The sequence below is a fragment of the Micropterus dolomieu genome, linkage group LG09 (assembly GCF_021292245.1).
Source record: "Micropterus dolomieu isolate WLL.071019.BEF.003 ecotype Adirondacks linkage group LG09, ASM2129224v1, whole genome shotgun sequence".
In the NCBI taxonomy this organism is placed as follows: domain Eukaryota; kingdom Metazoa; phylum Chordata; class Actinopteri; order Centrarchiformes; family Centrarchidae; genus Micropterus; species Micropterus dolomieu.
Window position 1 is genome coordinate 23,998,468 of NC_060158.1, and position 18,681 is coordinate 24,017,148.

The 18,681-nt window shown below is 41.2% G+C and overlaps 1 protein-coding gene across 1 annotated transcript; it reads right to left on the minus strand.

The window, feature by feature from the left end:
- Window positions 1-4,149: 4,149 nt before the first annotated feature.
- zgc:91944 (uncharacterized protein LOC436941 homolog) lies at window positions 4,150-18,406 on the minus strand. Its single transcript, XM_046057881.1, is given in 12 exon segments — window positions 4,150-6,710; window positions 8,624-8,742; window positions 8,993-9,088; window positions 10,146-10,228; window positions 11,520-11,676; window positions 13,211-13,423; window positions 14,114-14,125; window positions 14,128-14,178; window positions 14,573-14,683; window positions 16,038-16,123; window positions 16,428-16,857; window positions 18,136-18,406. Coding segments are annotated over 12 exon segments (1,584 nt in total). The 5' UTR covers window positions 18,218-18,406; the 3' UTR covers window positions 4,150-6,566.
- Between the last annotated feature and the right edge of the window lie 275 nt (window positions 18,407-18,681).

Consider the following 18,681-nt stretch of genomic DNA (forward strand, 5'->3'; position numbering starts at 1 on the left):
AGAGGCGAAGGGAAGGAAAAGATGTGGTAGAAAAAAGTGTACAAGCAATAGGGATAACCGCACCCTGGAGAGGATTGTGAAACAAAACCCATTCAAAAATGTGGGGGAGATTCACAAAGAGTGGACTGCAGCTGGAGTCAGTGCTTCAAGAATCACCACGCACAGACGTATGCAAGACATGGGTTTCAGCTGTCGCATTCCTTGTGTCAAGCCACTCTTGAACAAGACACAGCGTCAGAAGCGTCTCGCCTGGGCTAAAGACAAAAAGGACTGGACTGCTGCTGAGTGGTCCAAAGTTATGTTCTCTGCTGAAAGTAAATTTTGTATTTCCTTTGGAAATCAAGGTCCCAGAGTCTGGAGGAAGAGAGGAGAGGCACAGAATCCACGTTGCTTGAAGTCCAGTGTAAAGTTTCCACAGTCAGTGATGGTTTGGGGTGCCATATCATCTGCTGGTGTTGGTCCACTGTGTTTTCTGAGGTCCAAGGTCAACGCAGCCGTCTACCGGGAAGTTTTAGAGCACTTCATGCTTCCTGCTGCTGACCAACTTTATGGAGATGCAGATTTCATTTTCCAACAGGACTTGGCACCTGCACACAGTGCCAAAGCTACCAGTACCTGGTTTAACGACCATGGTATCCCTGTTCTTAATTGGCCAGCAAACTCGCCTGACCTTAACCCTATAGAAAATCTATGGGGTATTGTGAAGAGGAAGATGCGATATGCCAGACCCAACAACGCAGAAGAGCTGAAGGCCACTATCAGAGCAACCTGGGCTCTCATAACACCTGAGCAGTGCCACAGACTGATCGACTCCATGCCACGCCGCATTGCTGCAGTAATTCAGGCAAAAGGAGCCCCAACTAAGTATTGAGTGCTGTACATGTTCATACTTTTCAGTTGGCCAACATTTCTAAAAATCCTTTTTTTGTATTTGTCTTAAGTAATATTCTAATTTTCAGAGATACTGAATTTGGGATTTTCATTAGTTGTCAGTTTTAATCATCACAATTAAATGAAATAAACATTTGAAATATATCAGTCTGTGTGTAATGAATGAATATAATATCCAAGTTTCATTTTTTGAATGGAATTACTGAAATAAATCAATGATGATATTCTAATGATATGACCAGCACCTGTATGTGCATATGCTTTACGTATGTATTGCAAGTACCATGATGTAGCTCAGCTACTGCCACTATTTGCAGCCTGAATATATACAATAACAGTTTAAAGGACTGGATTTATAGTTGTATTATTACTCCCCCACTACAAAGTCTAGATCCATTCAGCGACATAAATCAAGCATAATTCAGGCAGGCAACAAAGTCAAGCTCAGCTAACAACCCCAGCACATCAGCTGATAGTAGCCCATCTTAAAGTCAGCACACATCAGCTGACAGCTCAGCTGATTTCCCTCTTAGCTAAATCCATACAAGGCGCCTTATTTAAGCTGCTTCAGTCTGCCTACCCTTGCTGCTTCCTCTTCAAGCCACTTGCAACCCGCCACACCACCCCAACCCAACTCCTCCTCTCAGGTTATTCTTGACCAGTCAATGTCATTTCTGTTGCCTTGATGCCTGCTCTGTTCTGAACCTTGTGAGCGGGGTCCTTGCTGGTGTTCTCTCTGCTTTCCATGTAGGTACGTGGAAGGGCAAGGGGATCTGAGGACAGAGCCATATAGCCAAACATAATTTACTGCAGAGCACATAAAGTTTCTTTGATTTAGTTGTCCTGACTGAAATGTAGTTTAAGCTAGTCTTGACAAATACCACCCAAAGTGACCTTTTGAAAAAAGATGAAATCAAATTCTAACCAAGTCTCACATGTGGAGGGGATTAACTTATCACCAGTACCTAAGCTATCATATCATACCACAGCTGTCAAAACACACAACACAAATATACGGAGACATGCTTTTGAAAGGTGTTGAAATAGTTCTGTCTCTCGTCCCTACCGGAAGCAACCAAGGTGTTTAAACTGACTGGCTGGTAGCACTGCATCATTTTAGTTTTCTTTCTTTCTTCAAAGAAAGAAAACAAACAGTTCAAAATTCTATTCTGCCAGTTCTGGCTTGATGCAAGTTAGTAAGTGAAGGAGTTTCCACCACTGCACTATGGGCTATAAAAGCCATGACTTCAGATTTTGCCCTTCAGTATTTGTGGTTTTAATCCCTAATAATGTAACCCAGCATTAGTAGCATTTTGCAGGTTTACTGTTCAGAAAGTAAGACTTCTGCCTGAAGTTATAGTAATAAACATAGTGCTTGTGCAACCGGCTTACATTCAGCAAGCTGTATTTGTTGTAGGACACATATCCTGTTGTTTACATGCAGCTCAGGAACCTTGTGCATTTTCCTGTTTCTCTCTACTGTCTGTTGTGAACTCTGTTCACACATGTTGACTGTGCTTTAAAAGTTGTTTAATGCATACATGTGAAAATAGTGTGCTTGGATGCCACTTATTCAAAGCTACATTTGTACTAATAATTGTACCTTAAATCTTTCACAAACTAACATTGGTCCAACTAGCACATTGCAACTTGTAGGCTACAAAATCTGCAAGCCCCACATAGGCTATAGGGCTACCGGTAGATGCACTGTATGCTGGCAGTTGGTTTAATGCTTTAGTTTGTACGCGGCGCCTCCCCCTGCTGATTTTGAATGATGAATGAATGTGAATACTCGGATTAATAAATGTAAATAAATAAAGCTTTGTCTGTGAAGAGAGTTTTGTTTTGTTGACCCACCAGAACAGCACCCTCTCTGTGTTCAGGACCTCCAGATTTCCAAATTAAACACTGCTCTACCCTAATGTTTTTATTATAATCCTACTACAACAATTCACTTTACCCTTGGACCTACCTGCTTCCACATCTGGGCTTTGTCAGTTTTTTTCTTGTTAATGTATGACTTTATGATCTCAAAGAATGTCAGAGGTTTTGTCTTGTAAATGTGTTTTATAGCGTTAATTTACTACTTTAGTCTCAGAGAATATCCAAGTTTTTCTCTCGTAAATGTGAATTTTTAAATGATTATTGTGAATCAGATTAATGAATGCAAATAAATAAGGCTTTGTGATGACAGTTTTGCTTAGTTTTTCACAGCTAGCACCTCAGCAGATGAATTTACTATGCCACTAAATGCCATGAATGTTCTTTAAGCTGTAAAGACAAACTCCTGTTGTGCCTGACTTGTGAACCAAAAAAACCACAAAACCTTTAGGCCTGCAGTAGTAGGTTTATGCTAAACATGAGAAGAGACACAGAAATCAACATACATAACATTACCTTAACTAGTGTAGAGAAAAATGTATGTAGCTAAAAGACGTGGAGACAACGGAAAAACATAAATTGAAAAATACATTATTTCCATTAAGTTAATTCACTTTTAAAAGTCACATTCCCATGCCATGATTTAAAACAGCGATACTCAAACTTTTTGAGTTTTTGCTTTTAGATGTTTTATTATAAAAAGTGTAGGAAACCTGTGACCAAAATAGTTTTAACATTTTGTCAATGTGTTACTGTTTAGATGGAAGTATAGTAAAAAATAAATGATTCCCCTTTATCCTGAAACCCCCTCAAGGACCCCTGTTGGTCCCCGGACCGCACTTTGAGAACCAATGATTTAGAGGGAACCCATATGTCTACAGTCTAGCAGAAGACAGACTTTGAGGAGCCATGGTTCTGGGAAGATTTAAAGTGTCCGCTGTTCTCAAGGGCAAGGTAATCTCCATCACTGGGAGATTTCACTACATCACCACCAGTAAATGCTGTTGTGTAATAACTTCTTGTTACACAACAACAGCATAATATACAATGGTATGTCTGGTGGTGGAAATCATGCAGACACAGCTTGAAGTTACTTTTTACTGACAGGGACTGTGAAACAGCAACTTGTAAGAACTTGAGGCTGTTGATGGAAAATTCAGGCTGCAACACCACAAAACTGGAAACGTGCAGATATTTTCTGAAATGTGCTATTCATTCTAATAAACATTTCACATTTGCCATGACCTTTACTCCCACCTTTGATACCGTCTCTTCTTTCAGCTCAACATCTTGTTCCCGTTCAGCCTGCAGCACTGGCCTGAATATCACACATACATACAAGCTGAGGCCATGGCCACCACTATGACTGAACAGATCTTTCAGGGTGCACCACTTTTATTCTTGCCTTATAGATGAGTGACAATGCTGCCATCTTCTGTTAAGAAGAAATTTAGTTGCAACTAGGGCAAATTACAGCAACTTTGATCTTGTAGTTATATTATTACAGAAAAAGCATATATTGAAATAAGACATCCCTCCATGTATATCCCATTCAATCCTTTCATCACTTGTTACCTAGTAATTTAGTCAATATGTAGTAGAACATTTCGGTGGCATGTACTATTAGCCATACCTTCTAGGTACATAATTGGTCACCATGTTGTTCAGCTGACTCTCTGACATCATATTCAGTGACCCTGAGCTCCTGCTCCACCAGATAATCATACAACACTGGAAGTATTAGCAGCAGCGAATACATTAGAAAGCACCAAAGCTTTTACTACTCAATACTTTGGTCTAGCATTAATTGAAATACTGATTATTATTATAAACATATTACTGATAATTTATTAATTGAATAATTCAGCTCTAATTGGCAAGTTTTATTATCTCGACACCAGCTTAATGTTCCTCTCCCAAACCTTAAATCATTCAAAATAACTCAAGACATATCACAGCCATTGTTTTTTTGTTTTTTTTGCAATTTTATTGTTGTTATTATTTTCTTGTTGTCAGATAAAAGCAGATAGAGGAGCATAATGATCAGAAACAGCGTGCAGCTTTGGGGTTCTTGTCCAAAGCCAGACTAGAGAACTGTCTGAGGTGAGTATACATTAATGATCCAGGGCAAACCCCACCATCATAAATGCTACATAACACTGTCCATATCATAAACAGTCACAATAATGGCTGCTGTCAAGTTTGACAGTTAGCGTGTAACACATTCATAACATGAGTTATTCTGAGGTAAGCTAGAGTTGGCTAGTGTTGTACTTTGCAAATAAACATCTATGTATTTTATATCTATAGTGTTGTGACAGTGTCATTTCCTGTTCCTGTAAGCATAGCTCATCTCTACCTTGGCATAGCTTTGGCATTAGGAGGTAACATGGTAGCACCCTGTTGGGAGGGGGGCATTTGAGAACAAGCGTCTTTGTCCATTTCATGAACATTTAGGGAGTAACTCCCAAGGCCTTGGGCCAGTAAATATAGGGGGCTAAGTAATGCAGAGTTTAGGTCAGCTATTCATATATCAAGTTTGACAAATAACAGTTTCTATATAGTGCTAATGTAATTTGAAGGAAAGCACCCACAGATGTGTATATTCTCTGGGTTATGTACATGTCTAGGCCCAAATGCAGGTACAGTCTGCACTGCTCCCCCCTGTCAATTATAGTGAGATCCACTTTGAAGTGCAGCTTTGCAGTCACACAAACTTAAATGAGCTTAAGCTTTAGCTTATTCCAATAGGGAAAAGAGAAGGTGCTTGTAGCATGTAGGCCAACGCATTATGATTTTTGATCACATTGGTTTTAGCGTTCTTTCAAACGTTAAAAATAAAATAATCTGAGTAGACTAATGTAACTAGTCTAGCTTCACTGGCTGAGTTGAGGATTGAGAGATTCTGAAATGAGGATAGACTACAAAAATGATCACAGCAGCATTCAGTATAACAAAGAAGACAGATGACAAAGAGATACTATGATATATTGTCCTAGGCTTGTTTTGCTAATATAAAAAGGTATAAATAACACTTCCTGTTTTGGTTAAACACCGTTAAAGATGAAGAAAATAAAGCTGAAGAAAACAAAGCATATGTTGAGACAACTCTTCAGTCTTGATCCACCATTTTTTGTTACCTGAGATTAAAGTTGTCCCTCAGGGCTTTACGGATTTAATAGCAACAGCACTCGTTGATTGATCGACTGATTTAATCAATCGACCGATTGAGGTTAGAGTCTTACGAACCAGATAGAGCCCAACACATTCAAGCGAGCAGAGGGCATTCGAATCACCACTATATCTTTGATACCATACTTTATCCCCACACCCAAATACACCTGACCTGCAGGCTCAGCGTGTTCATGTCACCACAGTCCATCAAACAACCAGTCTTTGAAAAGGCTTAAAAAAGGCATGAAGCAAAGAAAAAACTAAAGGCTTAGCTTAAAATGGGCGAGGTATCCGTTACATAATTCTCCCTCTAAGGAATTTAGGCTTTTTAATACCATCTTGGAATGCACTATATATTGATATATATATTTTTATATATATATATATATATATATATACACTGTATATTGCCGTTAATATAAGCAGTATTACTGTTGATAAATACAGTGGCCTCCTTACCATCAGAGGCACCTCAGCGTGTTTCAGCGCATATCTCCCTTTGATTTTTGGGTGCCATAGGCCCCGAAGGCCCTACATGGGTGGAGGAGGAGACACTTATTCTTTTCCTATTTCATCTGATTAAAATTCACATATCATGATCCAAACTCCACCAGCTTTGGTCACTCTTCATCCACAGTCTCCCTTTTTGAGTCCTCCTCTTTCTGATCCAGGACCTGAGGGGTGGGGCTTGGCAGGGCTGCAATCTCTGTAGTGGCCAAAGAGGAGGGGTCTTGTTGGTCAACAATCCTGAGGGATGTCTCTTCCTGAGGAAAAGTATGGATGTATAAGCAAAAGATGTGGAGTCACACTTGGTATCCACTTGATTATATGCCATGTCAGTATAAAGTGGGCCCTTTCTTGCCTGTGTAGCAGCTTGGATTCATCAGTCCTTAATGTCCCCTCCAGCAGTAGTGATTTCAGACAGGTCAGCCTGTTAAAGAGAAATTCTGGTTTATTTCAACCTGGCGTATTTTCCATGAATGTCGTTACTGTGGCTCTATGGGTCGTGCAAACTTTGCGTTCACCGGCTCCATTTTAGAAATCCGAGGAAACGAGAACTTTTGTAAAACAGTGTATATTGGGGCGACTTGTGCTAGCCTCCTACAGCTGTCCAACTAAACATGTTTTAAAGTACAAAGAGTAGCCTCTGTAGTTATGACTAACTGCACAAGGATCTACATCAAGGCTGACCTAACCGCCCTGCAAATCCATCCGTGTTGGTTTGTTTACATGTGTGAAGCTGACTTTCATAACTCACCAGCCTCCACTGGCCCCCCATGGCCTCCCGATTCAAATTCAAGTCACTAATGCCTGCATACAGAGCGACTACTGGGTCTGCACCCATCTACCTAAACTCGCTACCTAATACACGCTTATGTTCCTCCTTGGCCAGGTTATAGAGTTAAATTGAGTTTGTAACTCCCTTTTGCTATGAAGCAGACAATATACATTAATACAGATGCAATTATAAAAATGGTCAACAGAAATAAACTATTAACTATTGTTTGTTATAGTTTGGCATTATTAATGCATTAGACCCAAGATAACCGCTGCTCTTTCTTACGGCATGTTGTCTCTGTTTTGCTAGCAAGTGTGTTAGAATTGAACTAGCTGTAAGCTATGGAAAGCCTAGCACAACTATTTACCTGACACTTTTATCTAAAGCAACTTACATCAGCTTTGTCAATTGTGCTGAACTGCCTTATGTGCTACACGTTTGTTTTTTTTAACGGGTCGGTCAAGGTGCAGTCGGAACAGAGTTTTCAGTCTGCGATGGAAGATGTGTGGTTTCTGCTGTTCTGATGTCAGTAGGGAGCTTGCACCAATTGATGGAGTTAGTCATTATGGCTGTTTGAGAGGATACTCTGTGCTTGCTTTAAAAATCATGCTTACCTTGTTTTCCTGAATGTCTACAACAGAGGTGGCAAAGTGCAAATTAGCACAACCCATAGAGTCACACACAATGGCCACATTTATACGCCAGGTTGGAAGATACCGGAATTTACCTTTGAGGCTAGTGAGGCTGCGTGCAAGGCTTTACACACTATGTTAATGTCCTCCGTGCCTGATGTGACCAGCCAAGAGATGGCTCATGTTTCTGCTGCTGATCCAGACTCCCTGCTATTTCTCAATTTGTAGTCAGTGAATCAAACAGCCTCTTATGATCACCTGCCTCTGACTTGGCTGACACACAACATGACATGATGCCAGTGACAACACTGGCAGACACTTTTCAGCACACCTTCACCTGACCGTCAACAGCTAACTGATGACATTTATTATGGATGTATTCTATTTGTGTGTACCAATGCCAGGGTTAGGGCCCTGGTGTTATGCATGTTGTCTCACTGGCATGGCCTATCAGTACGCCTAAATAGAACTGAGCAGTCACTGTTACACTTCTATTTTCCGCTGTGAGAAAGATACATGAAACATTTTATAACAATAATGTTGAATATTATATTTCCCTTTAAACCCCAGACGCTGGCAAGTTTGAAGGACAGTGTTTGTATTTGAGATACTATAGCCATCTGAATGTGTGTGATTGTAAGTGCCAAAGTCACTTAATTGGGGAGTTTTCAACTACAATTAACACATCCAAGGAGTCCTACTAATAGTTGTCTGTTTTTTTTCTTTTTTCTTAAGAAACTAGTGAAGCAGCCCCAAGTTGACTTACTTGATCTGAGAATCGGTGAGTCACCTGATCAGCAAACTCTTGCATCTCTCCCTCCTCACCATTTGAGTGGCAGCTTGGACTTGGCACCTCGATTCCATGGCTTTCCAAAATGGCAGCTTCTAGTTGTGTCAGAAAAGTTTAGGTAAGAGATGGAAAAACTGGAAACATATATGTATTTTTACAATACTATTTTTTTTGTCTTCCTTTGTGGTGTAAACAAAATCTCCTACTTCTAAATAAATCATTTAAAAGTCCACGGGGTGTTACAGGTCGCAAAGCAGAAAACAAGGCTTTTTTCTAAGCAACTTGAAAAGTTGATGTTTTGGAAAAGCATGGACAGCGACAATATGCAAGTTATCAGGTCCTCACCGATATTTGCTCTCCTCTTCATCTCCTTCCGACGATTGGCAAACCAGTTGTACACCTTCAATGCTGTCACACGCTCAAATTCAGATAGCTTACAACCTGGATGATGAAATACACAACATCCCCCACTTAGAGTGCCGGCAAATGTGGCAAAACTACAGGATCTCATTGGAGATAGGATCCTGTCCTGCAGGACCAAATTTGTCATAAAGTTAATATAAGTAACTTTAGTTTTAGAAACATCTTATAATCATTTATGATAATAGATTTATTCTGACACTAAACAAATGCCTGGTGCAGCTTTAAAAGGTGAAATAAACCACTCAAAAAAAGATGATATTAAAGTATCAGTTGAGACATTGCAAAAACAGATGCTAGTGAATGTTCTGACTTATCTAAATACAAATGAATGTAGACTTTATATAGAAATTGTGAAGCTGGTTGTCTGATGTTTCCAGTTACACTAAAGCAAAAACAAATTCTTGTTTTCTCTAACTCTAATTAAAAAATTGATACGCAAAAGTACTGCATGTGCACAATTTGTTCCACTGAGCCTTCTCAACCGACAGTAACACAGTATCAAATGGTGAATTTTCCACGCTGATACACCCCCTTTACTTATGCAGACTTCTCTGCTTGACAGAGAAACACTTTTACATGTATATACTGTATGTGTTTTAATGTGCTTCACGTTAAATAAGTGGTTGATAAAATAATCTATTTTGTAATAAAATACTATTCATATTAAGGCTGCATATATGTCTCCCATCAATTAACCACCCCCTAAAAATAAAAAAAAATAAAATCCAAAAGTCCCAGTTCGTTAAATCTAAAGAGGTCACATGCAAAACCCAGAAAAGTATAATTTAGAATGATATGAAGTAAAGAAATCGTAGCAAATCTTTATGTTTAAGAAGCTGGAAACAACAGATTTTTAGATTTTTTTACGCGATCTGTGATCGATAAGTAATCAATCATTAAATTAATTAGATTAATCAATTAATCTTTTCACAACAAATTGAAATTAAAAAAGTATGCAAAATGACATTTTAAGCAAGAGTGGAGACAGACCGGTATCGAGGCCTGTTCCTGTCTGAAATGTCTTTGTGCAGCTTTTCAAAATGTCTTAGATACAGTTACAAAAGCCTCTTAGCACCTGGTTTCTGAATGACAGAGTTACAGGCGTTGGCGATCTCCTCTCGCTTCCCTTCATCTGGGTACTGGTTCTCCATGAAGAAACTGGAAGAGACAAATACCCGCTGCATTGGAAACAGTCAAATCACATTGCATCACAGACTACACACTTACTAGAAGCCGTGCTAGTTACGCCCTAATTTTACACTTAGAGTAAGGACAATATTTATACACTGGAAGAACACCAGGAGAGGGCCTCACTGTAAAGGAATAGATTAATGGATACATTAAAGGGATTCACTTATTTTCCTAGGATTATAAATGTAAAGATTGTTTGGAAAAAACTCAGATGTATATATCCAGGTTACTTTTCCATCACTCATATCTAGCTTCTTTACATCCCTCCAAGGCCGAAAAAGAATCCTTATCTCACATTACAAAACACACAGGGATCAATATCTTCCAGCCCTCTCTTCCTCTCACCCTCTGAGCTGCCCTATCCACTCTGTCTCCCACACACACACTCCACATCATCTTCACCTCTGCTGTATCGTCCTTGGGTCTAAACTAGCTCATAAGGATCAGCACTGCAGTAGAATTGCGTAATCCGGGGGCACTGCTGGTGAGTGTTGTCTGAGGGCCTGTGTGGTCTTATTACTGTGAGTGCCCAGACTGCACCCTATACTTACAGCAACTATGTAATAGAGAAATCAATTGCACACAGCAGGTAGGTCTGTAGAGGAATGCCTACTCTTCTTTCTCTGCATCCTTCGGAGTTACTGAGAAGATTGTCTGGGACAAATATGTTACAGAGAATTGACTAAATGACTAATACACCTAATGAAAAACAGCATAATAAACTGGATGGTGATCAGAGTTTTTTTCCTGCATAGAGAATTACGAGGCGGTCCGTAAAAAAATTGTTCAGCCTCCATCTCTTGACAAAACTCAGGCGGGTGTCCTCATGGTAAACTGCTTTCTGGCAAGCGTTGCATTTTGGGGATTTCTGTCATTTGTAACTGCAGTTGAGGCATCACGCTGATGTGATGACGCTGTGACGTAATCAGGACAGTGCGCCGGGAAACACGCTGTCAAAACTTCCAGAGAGGAAGAAAACAGACTGATTATACAGTGACTACAAAGCCAGAGTGAGTTTGTTTACGCTGCAGACATGTCAGGAAATAATGTTTTCATTTTTACCTTACTGAACACAAAAGTTCAATAGCTCCACCTGAGAACATGACCCATAAAACCAAATAATTTAAATGATTATATGAAGTTTTTCAATAAAATCACTTATTAATAAATCACTTGTTCCTTCCTTTAGGTCAATGGGCTGTATTGTTAGCTTCTGGTTTTACTTCGGTTCTCCATGCAGCACCAAACACTTGCTCACCTCTCCATGATCGATTGGCACTCCTTCCTCCAGGTGAACCTGCTTCCTCTACGCAGCCTCAGAGGCCCGCCCACCATCCCTGCTCTGTCGCCAGCCATGATCCCTGTCCTCCAATCAGGTTCCTCTTTCACTAAAGACCGCATTGAGAGGGTGGCCCCTGAAAAGGCAAGCACATGCAACACATTAACTGTTGAGAGTTTATGTAAACAAAGACAGTGATCGCGCAGCAGCTGTTAGGTTGCCAGTATTCAAAACACTGTCAATCGTTTCTGTTGTACTTTTATTTACTAATGTGGAGATGGCTGTATCACACATAAATATGGACATTAATAATAAAAACATTAGCAAAAGTCTGTGATAAACTACAATCTTGGCCGAAACGTCTACTTAAAACTCCTTAACAGTTAGAATCAACCACATGGTGCCAGTGGCAATTCCCACTTCAAGTGAATGCAGCATAAAAATCACACTTGTGTCATCGTCTATTCCAAGTAACTGTGCAACACAATACGAAGCATTCATGTCTGTTTCATCATTAATATAAATGGCTGCAGTCGGTCATAGAAAATGATCCTCTGGCTCTATTAACAACGCCATGGTAACAGTTATTAAGGACTGGCTTACATCTGTTGGGGAGCAGGACATTTAAGTTCTGCCTTAACTCTACAGTGTAACTAACTTGTATCAGGGTGTCAGCAGAGTTCACCAAGTTAAATTTAAAGCTGGGTAGGGAACATTGGAGAAACAAGCAAGAGACGGCTATATCTGAGTAGTTTACAACAACAACAAAAAATAAAAATCACACCCCATCCCTTTATTCAGACTGAATGAAATGATTGGCTGTGAGTTGGCTGTGTGTGTGACAGCTAGATACCAGATATGTTTTCATTTTCACGTCAGAGCATCTGATTTATTGATTGATGTAAAGAAAATTTCAACACATATAACAAACAATACTTCTGAAACAGACAGCCTATCTTAGCTTTTTTAAATACCACATTCAATACAACTGAATACACAGTCATACCAAAGCATGAAGGTATGGTGGAAAACTGGCAGGGATGATATGGCCTAGAATGATTTATTCTCATATCACATTATTTTTCAATACTTCCCAGCAGTATATACGAATATTCCTAATGATGAGCCAATTTAAATCATCAACATTTGTTCACCATGAGGTGATGAGGAGTGACGGTGTTTGCTACAGGTTTGATGCTGGTGACTGAAACGCCACAGGAAAAGGATGTAACAGCTTCCTGGAGGCACAGTTCAGTGTCGCAACAGTCCTACTTTTAGTTTATGTGTATAACATCTGCATCTGGATACAGAAAAACAAAAGAAAGAAAGTCATTTAAGACTTTTTAAAACATTCTAAGACCTGCAGATAACCTGTTGTATGGTGCACCTGGTTTTTAGTAAGTTTTACAGCCAACCATTACTATACATTCAAACTAAGCTACATCTGAACCTAGCTGGTGCGACAATCTGATGATACTGTGGCAAAGTCACAGAAGGATTTCAATAGCATGGATGGGAACAATCCTCTAGTTTAGCTCTGCCATTTCAGGCTGTTGAAATGCCTCGCAGGCTGACAAAGTAGATATGGGGTAAATGGCATGCTGGCCAGCTGATGTGCAGGCGTCTCCTGTGGCACGCTGCTCAGGCCGGGGCAGGGAGGGCGCGGTTACCTGGCTGGGCCTGGGCGGCTGCAGCAGCGGCAGTGTACCACGGCAGCAAGTGCATCAGCAGCTCTCTCTGCCTGCTCCACACTGGGTTGGGGTTGAGGTTGGTGTTTGGGTTGGGGAGGCTGCCACTTGCCCCTGCTACCGTCCCGTCTCTGTCCCCTCCCCTGGCCCTGGACATGGGACTCACGCTGTGCTGGCTTTCACTCCACCTCAGCCCTTCAGTCAGGACAAAACCAATGGTCAGGCAGGCCCTCAGCCAGGGATTCCATTATTGACACCAGAGTTAACTGGTTTACCTGACACATTCCTGTAGACATGCCTGGCAGTTTTCAGTCATAATAAATTTAAAAACAAATGACTGCTTTACAATTTATTCCATTGTATCCGCAAATTAACACTGCTACATTTTTAGATTGATGTTGGCAGGTCAGTAGGAGCCTATATTAGAAGCAAAGCGTTGTGGCCACTGAGGAAATTAGTTATTGTTAGTATCACTGTTAATAACCTGTTTGTTAGCCATGTAGGAATGAAAACCAGCACCAGAGTACCTCCAGCAACAGGGCTGAGAACTACAGAGGGGCTAAGGCAAAGCTTGGGTGGGTGGGGGGAAAAATAAAGAATTAAGATGAAGGGAGACAGCAGGGTCAGCAGATGGTCCATTGACGGCTTTGTTTGTTTCATAAATAACTTATCAAAGCAGAAATGCGACTTTTTGACATGATTTACTGTGAATGCTGCTGTCTGACACAAACCAACCAATTGTTTTAATATCTGTATCCCTGTATCCTAGGACATGGAGAGGTCAGCACCAAGCCAGGCTGTTACTCTAGCCTGTACAGACAAACGTTTCATTTCCAAACCAGAAGCCTTAATATTATTGATTAGCATCTCCTGTGACAGGACTACCTTTATCATTTGTCTTTCCTCTGAAATTATAGATTTGTCTCGTGTCCTTCCTTGACCTCGCAGCCCTCGAGGACCAGGGTGGAGTTAGGGAGTGAGGAATTAAGAGGTGTGCCAGTTTACCATGCAGGAGGATGGAGGAGAACAGATGCAAAGGGGAAGGTTAGCAAGCAGTGGGTCACATTCACATAACACGCACATTATTATCTCTTGTTTTATACAAGCCTTCCTTCATGCATTCTCTAATCTATAATCCATTATCATCGACCTGACATTCACCCTCGGGCCGCTGATCTGCACGTTCTCATAATTAGTCTTCCTGTGTCCAACATCAGTCATCCCTGTAATGGTCTGTAATGCTCCTCTGCTCTGGAACAGTCACCTTCAAAACTGTATCTAAAACACAGCCCTTGTATTTCCTGTCTTAGCCCCTACAATCCTCAACCTGCCCCCGGGTCTCACCTGGGTTATTTCTCTCCAGCAGGTACCAGCGGTAGAAAGCTCTGCGCTTGGAATCGCTCATCTCCAGGCCTTGCTGCAGCAACCACTGCGAGATGTAACTCTGGCTGATGCCTGTGTGCCAGAGGCAAGGCTTGTTATCTTAACACATTAAAGACATTGATTCATTTCATGGTGCACCAATAGCATCTGTACTACTGAGATCGGCTGCGGGCCAACTCTGAAATACTCCTATTAAGCTAATGAAGCCATCCCAATATGAATACTTTAATTACAGACATGTGATTTGAATACTTTTACTGGGGTCCAGCCTTGTAGAGTTATAGCTCTACCCAAAAGCCCTGTAACATGCTTTATATCCAATTCACTAAATAACAGGGTGGTTGGGTTGTTGTACTAAACACTGTACCATGAGTTGTATAATGTGGCACGTTGTATGTTGTATCACTTGTGTTATAAAAATAATATTATTATTATTATTATTATTGTTTCATCTGTCAGTTTCCAGAACCCAATGTGACATTTTAAAACTGCTGTTGTTCAAGAGAGACTTTCAATATAAAATGATATAAAAACTGAGATAATCAGCAAATTGTCACTTTTGAGAAGCTGGAAGCAGCAAATGTGTGATTGGCAAGGCACTTTTGCCTAAAGATGACTTGAACAATAAATCAATTATCAAAATTGTTGGCCACAATTCTGAATGGATTTACAAATTACAAAAATTGATTCTTGTACATCCTTCTTTTGGAGGTATTTTGAATTCCATAACGGGCTTAGCAAGACGGGGGTGAAGTATTCTGCGAACACAATGTATGCCATCAGCCGGAGGCTATCGTCAGCGAGGTGAAGCACTGAACTCCCAGCAACCAACACGCACTGAACCATTTTACTAAACTTCAGCCAACTCTGATGAGATGAAGAAAATGACCGTGCCTGTAAAGCACTGCGGAGAACGACGGGTGTCTCTGGGGAGCGCGGCTGAGTCTATATCCCCTACAAACATCTGTTTCTACAGAAGAATCTAGATACTCAGCTGGTGTTGGTCAGTAAATTACACATTCACTTCATTATTTTCATATGTGCAGAAGACTGGAACATATTTCTGCAGTGTAAAATTTTTAATTAAGTTGCATACTCCTACATACTTTCCACTTGCTTTTGTCTGTGTGCTCAGAGTATGAACTTCATCACAGCCAGTTTTATTTCATATTGCAATTTAGTGGACACAAGTGAATGGTTTGGCACAGGAGTAAGGTCCTGAAAATCACCCATTTTCTACGTATTGAATCAAGAATCAATGTTGTATCTTTTTGAATTAAATTGTGACATGAAGGATCAAATTCAAAACAATCATGAGATTCTCTATTTATAACTGCCCACTTCTGGCATGTGATATGTACCCTCTGGCTGTTTAATAAGCTGTAATAACTTTGGTATGAGCATCACAGACAAAGCAGCAAAGTACCTGTAACTTGGCCCACGATTGCCTGAGAGATCCTGCGATTGTTGAGGAAGGTTTTGATCTCTTCTTTCACCAGGTTGCTGTCTCTCCTGTAAAAGCAACACAATCCCATCATGGCATTAGAACTGTTACACTGTAGTTAACAGACCAGCCTATGCTCTGACTAACCTTATTCACTGGTGCTTCTCTTTTCTCAGCCATCCCTAAACACCTGACCTGAATTAACTCCACTAAAATTCTGAAGAACAAGCCTGCATCTCTGGGGACAGTAGCTGTCATTATCTGATGTTATAATAGTCTCTCTTTGTCTTTGCCATTCTTTTGGTCTCCCTTTCCAACTCATCCTCACCCAGCTCTCTGATAACACTAAGCTCCACCATCCTCCCTGCTCACCGCATGTACTCCTCCACCTTCTCCTCCAGGTCCCACTCTTCCTCTCCCATCATGTCGTAGCTGAATGACCGCTGGACCACCACACTGGGGGGGTAGAGGGGCGGAGGCGAAGCCTCGTAGCTATTGCTGGGGGACAGAGCGGCGCCGTCCAGACCGGAGGTCTGCGTGGTAGCAGAGGCTAGTGAGAGCGAAGAGGAAGAGGAGGATGAAGATGAGGACGGGGCTGGAGCGGCTGTGGTTGGGGTGTTGTTGGACGGGGCGGGGTGAGAGTCACAGTGAGACGGGCGGTGGTCCGGGTCAAGCCTCTCCAGGGACTCCAAAGCGTGGATGATCTGAGGTTTGGTCATGCCGGAGAGACGCAGGCGCTGCAGCAGGTCGATCTGTTCGATGGTGTAGCGTGGCTCCACCTCACAGCACTCCATTCTGGCATCTGCACACACAATGTGGGGGTGTGCGTTTTATGAAAGAGAATTTGAGACTGGCATTTTGCATGAAATACAAGACCAATTTTGTAAGTGAATATGAACCAACTGTAGCCCTATTAATACACCAAAGGTCTGCATGCTTAGGTTGATTTCTCACCACATAATCAGCACCCCTAGACTTCACAAAGTGTTACCCAGGACAGCTATATTTATCTCTACTCAGCACCTTTGATAGCCCTTAAATTTAGATAATATGTCACAAACTTTTTCAGAACCTGCAGACAAACTGATAAATGATAAAAGGATTATTAATAGATAAAAACAATGAAAAAATGAAATAAAAACACACGCACAGCTGAATTCAAACACTACACGTCCTCTGTTGGGGTTCATTTATCTTGAATACACTTTAAATGCAAATCTGACTAAACGATTTTAGTTATGTTAATACCAAATAACAGAGTAAGTGCAAGACTGCAAAAACAGACTGCATTCTCCTCTAAGGAACCCTTGGGTCATTCAAAACTTTGGCACCTTTTCAAACACTTGGCACAGGCACTTAGGGGCTAACCTTGCTCTATTTGTCCAGGGAGGAATTAAAGTAAGATCACCCTGGCATACATAACCTAACATCAAGTCCACTCAGCCTAGTCATATCCACCAATCCATTCTTTCACTTTCTATACCTGCCTGTCCTGTGCAGGATCATAGGAAGCCTTGCCATAGCATTCTCCATTAAACTGTTCAGACTACTGTGTGAAGATCACAATAAACTCTTTTGAAAATTTCTAGCAAAATGACATGGCCGTGTTTACTTAAAAAGGTTGGCAGCGGGGACAACATATATCTTACAAATCTTTTGAGGCCACTCTTCAACTCTGCAAAGAAAGGTTTTACACATCAGTACGTCCACCACAATATACAGAGGTGAACTAATAACAAGCAGAGCCAAACTACCTTTAAAGATCCTTTTAAGATCCTGTTAAATGGGATTATGCCGAATTTACCAGAAAGGCACGACGATTTTTAAGATGCCTCAAGTCCAATACTGTCACGTGTGTAACTTTTGTTGATAAACTGGACAAAGTTGCCTGATATTTTCCCCCAAGGAGTTTGGTGTCAAACGGTGTGTTTTTACAGGACAGACTGGCGCCTATCAGAGATTCAGTAAATACATTTTTTTAACCATACTAGTATTCTGTGCAAAACTAAAAGATTCAGAACTAAGCAGCAAACCTGGCTTAAAAACTAACCGTGACCGTGTCCGGTCACCGAAGTCTTACCTGATGGAGGGGGCGACACAGACAGCCGCCCCGGGAGTGGTTCGGTGCGAGGGGTCGCAGCGGGGACACACCACTGTCGCATGGCTCCGCGGAGTTCAGCTCGGCTGGACCTCTACAGAGTCAGACAGAATACTTGCTGCAGTGTGTTGCGGTTACGCTGCCTCTATTAGCATGTTGGCAAACTTACAACAGCAGATGACTCGCTAACAGGCTGTTTGCTAAGCTAACACGGTCAACTCTGGTTGGCTCCCCTGAGCGCCAGCCTCCCATCGATGGCCGCTTTGCTACCTTGTTGTGTCAAGGTAGCCAGTACACAAACAGAAAGCGGAAGTATGGCAGTGTAACCTTCAGAATAAACGCATGTCGCGGCATCCTACAAACAGTGCCACATTTTTTTTTTTAAGTTGTATGGCTTCACTAATAATAGTAACATAAACTAAAAATGTCCTCTCCTTGCCTCAAATATGAATTCACCTACAGATAGAAAGTCACTGACTTGAAGTCTTTTCGTTACAGAAGGTGAGCTGGAGCCACCACACAGTCCCT